Source organism: Mustela erminea, chromosome 4, assembly GCF_009829155.1.
Source record: "Mustela erminea isolate mMusErm1 chromosome 4, mMusErm1.Pri, whole genome shotgun sequence".
Taxonomy (NCBI): domain Eukaryota; kingdom Metazoa; phylum Chordata; class Mammalia; order Carnivora; family Mustelidae; genus Mustela; species Mustela erminea.
Window position 1 is genome coordinate 63429535 of NC_045617.1, and position 7858 is coordinate 63437392.

General features: G+C 44.2%; 1 protein-coding gene across 6 annotated transcripts in view; it reads left to right on the top strand.

Annotated features, from left to right (window-relative positions):
* NHSL1 (NHS like 1) overlaps positions 1-6606 on the top strand; it is a 229637-nt gene extending 223031 nt beyond the window's left edge. For all 6 annotated transcript variants that reach the window (XM_032339387.1, XM_032339382.1, XM_032339383.1 and 3 more), the window contains one exon: positions 3851-6606. In XM_032339387.1, the coding sequence (XP_032195278.1) occupies positions 3851-4586 (736 nt within the window). In that variant the 3' untranslated portion in view covers positions 4587-6606. The remainder of the gene's footprint in view (positions 1-3850) is intronic.
* The last annotated feature ends 1252 nt before the right edge of the window (positions 6607-7858 follow it).

Consider the following 7858-nt stretch of genomic DNA (forward strand, 5'->3'; position numbering starts at 1 on the left):
TGTTATTGTATACTGTTAGTGCCATCTACTGGCACGAGAAATTGGGTTTTTAAAAAATGTAGAGTAAATTTTTCAAAATAACTGCCTGAACTGTTGTCACACTTTTTACATCTGGTCGCCTAAGAGAGTGAGTATAATTTAGCACGAAAACTATATACTGCCTTTTTTCTGGTTGTAAACAGCCTGTACTCCCAGCAGTGTCATTGTAGGGTATGATAAGGTTGTACATGTTGCAAGTACTTTGGAACACAATGCTGGATAAACCCTCTGCTTCCTTCTCGACTTCTTTGCCGCAGTATTTTCAGATAATTCTTAAGAATGTCCTTCTGCTGCCAAGGTCTTACACTGCACTGAATGGAGGTCCCTTTTTTTCTTCCGGAAACAAAGATACCTGTAAAGTCATTTGATTCTCTGTGTAAATCACCTTGTGTCAGGACTGTTTTCCCTTCTTGGAATTTAACTGAAAAGGCTATTGCATGAGATGAAAAACATAGGATTGTCCTGATTTGAAGTTCCCCATGCAGCATGTAAATATCTAACTTGGAGGGGAGCAGTGGAAACAAGCGAGGGAGTTAGGTGTTTGTCAAGAATTTTGTTCTTTACCTCTTGACTCTAGCATTGATATACTATCCCCAAAGACCCTAAAGGCTGCCTCTTTAACATCGTCTTTCTGACTGGTATCTTTGATCTCATTAGAAATCAATGAGGTAAATGGTACATACTCATCCTGTCTGATGGCTGAGTAAAATTAAAGAGGCCACGTGATATGATGAGCACTGGGTGTTATATTCAACTAATGAATCATTGAACATTATATCAAAAACTAATGATGTACTATATCCTGGCTAATTGAATTTAAATTAAAAAATCAAACAATCCAATCGGAAAAAAAGAAAGAAAGACGTAGCTGCTTATGAAACTGTTTCTCAGAACAGTAAAATGAAAATGCTACATCCTTTGAGGCCAACTTTAGTGGCATTTCTAGAAGTTTATACAGATGTTTCTAACTCTCACCATGCTAGACACATAATAAGCACTTAATAAATATTTTCTGAATTAAATGAAACCGATTGGAATTTAACTCTTAGGAATTCTTCCAAGACTCGACATCTTTCATTTAGTCTGGAATGCACTGGGTTGCTAAACACGTAGGCATATAGATTTATAGTAGCGGTCCCCAGAGAAGACGTGTTGCTGATGGCTCTATGTACTAACTACTTGGTCTCAGTGAGGATCCCAACTGTTGTGGGGCCAAGTTACTATGTGCTTTTCCAAAAAATATGCCAAAGTCCGCATCCATATTTTACTTTGGGAAGCTTCTTAAGGCACCGAGAAATCTGCGGTTTCTCCTACTAGTGAATTCTATCTACTGCAGACGTGGAAATCTGCCAGTCTCTATTATTCTGTGTACACATGGTAGAAATAAAGGCCAAGTAGGGTATGGATCACAAAGAGAGCAAGGACACCTGCTCATTTCTGTTTTAGCACTAGATCATGTATTCGCAGACATAAGAAAAATCCATCTGAAGTCTGATTTTTAGGGCTTAATTTTATATTTGTCAGCACTAAGCTAATAATTTAAAAGAAGGAGTATCTCAACTGTACCACAGCCTTCAGATTTTATAATGCAAATTAATTCACTTCAGATTTAAAGCCAGATGGAAAATGTAGAACACCAGTTGAGGTGTGAAATTTTTATATTTATTGAAGTAATTAGTTTTCAAGCCCATGTTAACTGTTTGAGCACTTTTTATAGCCCCCTTCTTTAGAAATACACACACAGTGTACGTGTGCGTGTGTATATACACATGTATACATACGTTTATGCCGAGAATTCACAGAATTCATATGTTTAGATTTAATTCTCATTTTCGGGCCACAGCTGCTCTTGAGAAATGACATAACTTGAATCAGGGGTAGCCAGGGGCTTGATGTGTGGGTCAAGCACACCCTCATCTTTTAAAACTCAGACAAGAACTTAGGCTCCAAAGTGGTCCCTGCAAGGATCCAGTGAACAGAGTTGCCCTTGAGAAGGAACCACTAGAGGTCGTGAGGTCAACGTGCTGCAGGCGGGGAGATACTGCATCGAGTCCTTGTTCTTGGAGGAAGCTGTGTGGCTTCACTCTTTGGCCTTTGTTACCTTCTCTGGTCAGACAGGCTGAAGTCATTTCCGGCTCTGAGACGCTGAGACATTATTTCTGTCGGCTGGTCAGGAATGTGTGCCAGAGCACCGCTCTCTGCTGACAGTGGGGCAGGGCCATTGACCCAAAGTATCAGAGGCCCAGCTCTACAGCCTCCAAGGGGCCGGTGCCATGTCAGCTCTGGCTGCCCTTCACACTTTGTTTTTTAGCCTTCGCCACTTCCTGTCTTCCACTTTGGGGACTTCCTTTTGGCCAGAAGCATAGAGAGGACCCAGGGAGCACCAAGCCCCCGGCAGCCTGCAGGGCCCATCCTCTCCAGTGCCTGGTTGTGCAGGCCTGTGGTCAGAACAGCGCAGAAGCCTGGCCTGGTAGCTGGGCGGAAGAGCTGGAGTTCCCTGAATGACGGTTTGGTTAAACACATCCTTCATGCCCGACACTCCATAGCTGTTATTTGCACTCATCTTTATTGGTAAAGCATGAGCTCTCCATTGTTTATTTCCTCTTCCAGGTAGGAAACTGGGTCAGAAACTTCAACTTGCCCAAGGTCACAGAGCATGGAAACTTGAGTGTGGGATTTAACCCAGGTCTGTGTGACTCGGGGGTTCTTTAGCTCACTGAAGCCTCACAGACTGTGAGGTTAGTATCCTCACCCCCATTCTGCAAGTACGAAAGCGAAGTTGCAGCATAGATGAGTAGCTTGCCCAAGGTGCCACAGCTGGAAGTGCTCAAATTCAGTTCTTTATCTGTATGTACAATAGCATTCTCTTTATCTTTCCCTGCTGCATATGCTGGAATTATATAGCAAACAAAGAGATATTTGATTAAATGTACCGTTTCTTTAAAGCACCTGCACTTAGCTGAGAGATTCCTTGTAGACTGAATTGTTCTTAGGAAGAGACCAGCAAGAGGCCCCTTGGCTCATCTGCTTTATTACCCCTGACTCACTCTTGGTACAAGACACATGGAACAGTGAGGTTCTTAGAGATTGAAGACAAGAAGCACCTCCAGGAAACATTTTACTTGTCCCTACCGGCCCCTCCTCTTTCACATTATCCCTGCATTCCTCAGATTTTCTTGATTGGTGGGAGGTTGTCTGAAATCAGTCAGGCAACAGAATGTGGTGTGGAAGGTTCACCCTTGTTTTTTGGAAAACGGGATTTTAAGAAGTTGACATAGGGTCCAGTAAGAGCCAAAGAAGACCGGTTTTATGTCAGACTCTAGAATGACTAAGAATGCAGAGTTGTAGAGTCATCCTAGAACCTGAGGGTGGGGGTTTACCTCAAGGTAGGCAGTATTTTGGGGATTGGCTTACCCATTAGCCCTGTTCAAGGGCTAAGGTCAAACAAGAAAAGAAAGAGTAGAGAAAAAGGTGGTCGGCACTGAAATGCTCTCAAGCTCAGTCCAGTAGAGGAGAGTTAGATAAAAATGGCAATTATTTGTAACTTTTGAAGTGATCCTCACCAAAATAAGTTAATAATCATGTCTGAGATGTGTTTCAAAATAATCCAGTGAGGGTAGAGATGAAAGAAAGATGGCCATAAGTTAATCATCCACCATAGCGGGGTCAGGGGCTCACGTGATAATACAGTGAACTGTTAAAGTAACTCTTCACAAATGGTGACGTGAGTATGCAGTGAGCAGCGCAGTTGTGACTGATGTCCCATGGCCCCCTGGGAGTTAACCTTCATCTTAATGTCATTAAATCTCAGATCCAAGAGGAAAGTCCTCGGCCGTAAAGATTCAGATGACGATCACTCCCGGAACCATTCTCCTTCCCCTCCAGTGACACCCACCGGTGCTGCCCCCAGCCTGGCGTCCCCAAAACAAGTGGGCTCAATTCAGAGAAGCGTCCGTAAAAGCAGCACCAGCAGTGACAACTTCAAAGCTCTGCTGCTAAAAAAGGGGAGTCGCTCAGACACCAGTGCCCGCATGTCTGCAGCCGAGATGCTAAAGAACACAGACCCTAGATTCCAGAGGTCAAGGTCAGAGCCTTCGCCAGACACCCCCGAGAGCCCATCCAGCTGCTCCCCAAGCAAGAACAGAAGGGCCCAGGAGGAGTGGGCCAAGAACGAAGGCTTGATGCCTCGGAGTCTGTCCTTCTCCGGCCCCCGGTACGGCCGCAGTCGGACCCCACCTTCTGCCGCCAGCAGCAGGTTCAGCGTGCGGAACCGGATCCAGAGCAGCCCCATGACCGTTATCTCGGAAGGTGAAGGGGAGGCCCTGGAGCCGGTAGACAACAGGGCTCGTTGGGCCCTGGACACGGCAAGGGGGTGTTCCCTGGATGGACTGGTAGGGGGTGAAACAGACCGGGGCAGCCTGCTCTGTGGTGGGGAGCCTGCCACCTCCTTGCAGGTGCAGGGTTCCAGCCCCACAGATGGGCCGGTCCGCGCTGAGGGCGCAGATCCAGCAGAACAGAGTGGAGGTCCTCTGCGGGAAGAGAGCTAGGGACGAGAGTCTGATTCTCCCAGGTAATGCGAGGGAGGCGTGCAACATGCGGCTCTAGGAAAGCCCGGCACACAGGTACCCTTCGCTGCCTGGCCTGCAGATCCCACTCAGCATTTGCTCCGTTCCTGCCCTGGTCCCCAGCGCGGAAGAAGAGCATCCCATAGGACTCACTTGGCACTTGCCCTGTGGCTTAAAAGCAAGTAGAAGCTTAACTTCTTAAAGTGCTTCCTGGGGAAGACTTTTTTTTTTTTTTTTTTTTTTTTTGCAAAATGCTGGGTGTATGTGTGGAGGGGTGTGTGTGCATTTTGAACACTTACATGTTTAAAAAAATACACACATACAGCGTGTACAGAAGTAGGAGAAGGAAACACAGTTAAGCTGGGTAGAGTGATGGAGGCTTCTGGACTAGGTAAGAATCGCTTTAGAAGTATCACGTTGTCAGAATTAGTGAGTTCCCGAAGACGGGAGTGAGAGAAGCGTTCCTTCTAAGAAAGAGGGGGCCTGTGCGTGGTGCCCCTGCAGAGGACACACGGCGGTGCAGGCCCCGGTGAGCTTTCCATGTGAGCCATGTCATCATGAACCCAAAACGATGGGAAAGGGCTAACGGACTAATGGGTTCAGGTACTTTTTTCTTGGGGGGTGGGGTGGGGGACTTTGTTTCCTTTTCGTGAAATTGGCAAACACGTGGAGGGGCCACGCTCTAACCTGGAGCGAGCTGCTGGTGCAGACACAGACTCCCAGCTCTCAGCCTGACTTTGAGACACGTGGGTCCTTCTGTACTGAATTCCTGCCCTGACGAGCAGCAGAGGCCTCCTTGAGACTAGCAGTGAGGTGGGCATATGCGGGGACGGTGAGCGAGGAGGGGGCACGTGAGACACTGCTGGAAGCGGTTTCCTGCTTAGTCAATAAAACTATTTTTCAGAATTAAATTTGAAAACTTGCACTACAGAACTGTGGGTGGAGATTTTCCTTTTACGACTGTTTGTACCAGAGTTTAAACTTCCATTTGGCAATTTCTTACCACTTGAAATGTCAGCATTTGCTAACTTTTGGATATCCTTTTGGTTACACCAAAGAAAAAGATATGGCTATTTTTCCTTGAACTGCCTACAGTATCATGTCCTCATTTGAAAAGGTTTATGAGAATCGATTATATATTACCTTACTCTGAAGAAAATGCTGAATAGCTCTTGTTAGTCAAATAAACTAATACAAATTGGCAGGGCTTGGCTATTAATTAGCCCTGGGAAATGAGTTTTTAGATTAAAAAGATTTTTTGCATCATTTGGTTTGTGAGTTTTTATATATTTTATAAGGAATTGAGTTGGCTAATTACCTTCTAATCTTCTCCAGTTAGAATTTTAATACTTTTAGGCATGGGAGAAAAGTGTGTAAAGTATTTATTTTTATGTCCTATTCTTGTGACCGCCTTTCCCTATTCCCTCCCAACTGACGTGGACTTGGACTCCTGTATTTGTTGGCTAAATAAAATAAGTCTTGTCTTCTTCATTCGAAGAACCTAAGAGGACAGTACTGAGATTCTTGGCCTACGTACAATGCAGCTGCCAGTGGTCATCTTTTTTGGTATAAAAATATCATCGATAAGTTGGACTATACAGGCCAGATTATCAAAGGGTTTGTTATACATTACAGCTTTAGGTACCCATTTTAGACACGTCTTTGAAACAAAAACAAACCTATAGGATTAAGACTTCTTCTTTTTTCTGAAGAAAACAAAACACTTCTTTTCACACAACCAGAAATCAAGACCTGACATTTGGCTGAAGGCTAAAGGACTTTCTACCATTTGGAGCAATTGTCTACTACAATGGGCACAAGGATCTTTTCTTCTAAATTTTAGAAAAGTGGTGTTGGCTTCTGAATATGAAGTCTTCTCATAGCTCCCTAAACAAGATTAGAATGTACGTGGATATCAGAAAACTTTAACTTAATATATAAATCATTTATGTCGAAGGTATAAAGGAAACAACATCAAAACTAATTATAAAACTATTTAAAAAATCCCTGTTTTTTTTTAAAGAAAAAAATACTAGGTTTTAAAATTTGCTTTGAATAAAACAATTGTAAAGTAAATATTTGAACGTTATTTCTTTTTGTTTGTACACTCACTTGTGAATAATAAGGTAGGCCTCCTTTCACGGAACTGTTGAGTGCTTTGCTGGATACAAACAGAACAGCAGCGAAGACCAGAAGGCGCCTGTGGGAGGTGGGGACCCAACAGAGGAGATAGAACGTCACAGACACTGTGGATGGTGCCATCTAAAAGGACATATGGAAAAACAACTCTGAACAATGTCCTATCGACTCTTGAATAAAAAAGGAAAAATGTCTTGACTGATAGTTCAGGTGATGTGGCATGTGGAGGGATGCGAGAGCTTCTCACAGATGTGCGTGAAATATAGGAAGACAAGAATCTAGATTCCACCCCTGAATCATATGGCATCTTTGGCTTTGCTGCTTTATTCCTCTGTGAGGACTCGCTGCTGATAACAGACCATATCATCTTTAAAAATTCAGTCAGCGTAGATGTGTGACCTTTCCTCATACCCTGAGACTGTAAGTGCCAGAGAATCGTAGACAGAAGCCCTGGGGCTAAATTATTTCCACCTTATTTTTCCTGAGAGTTGGGAGAGAGACAAATGACCATGTGGCCTGTCAGTGGGAAGCCACCTCACCTTTGGTCTGATTTCTGCCCTCCTGTTTCTGAAGAAGGTTGATTGTGAGACCATTGCTTCTCCTGTGGGGGAGTCACAGTTTAACAAGGGGAAGAAAGGAGGCATTTCCACATCTCTGTCTCCTGCCTGCCTTGCAACACCACACCTGGCTCTGTGATGGGCGTCCTGGTGGGACAGGTGAAGCATGGGATCGGCTTTATTGGTTCTGCCTTCATGTGTTTTCAGCACATTAACTGAAGGTGAATAACCATTTACGTTCCTGAGCGTCCATCATGAAATGAGTACAACAGGGTAACGGGTGGATATTAGGATATTTTCGGGGGGCAGGGTTGGGAGGAGGGTCTTTGAAACAAAATGGACCTGACTCTTCAGGTCCATTTGATTCTTGAGGCCTGTTTTTCTGTAATAAGCTATTCAGTTACTGTAATACAGTTTCTTTCGATGAGCTTCTGTAAACCGCCTTCTACACAGGCCAGCCTTTACTCATAGAAGAGGACTGGAGTGCAATCTGTAGACATTTTTCCAGCAGTGAAAAAAAGCCCGTTATTAAATACTTACAATGTGCTAGGTAAAGAG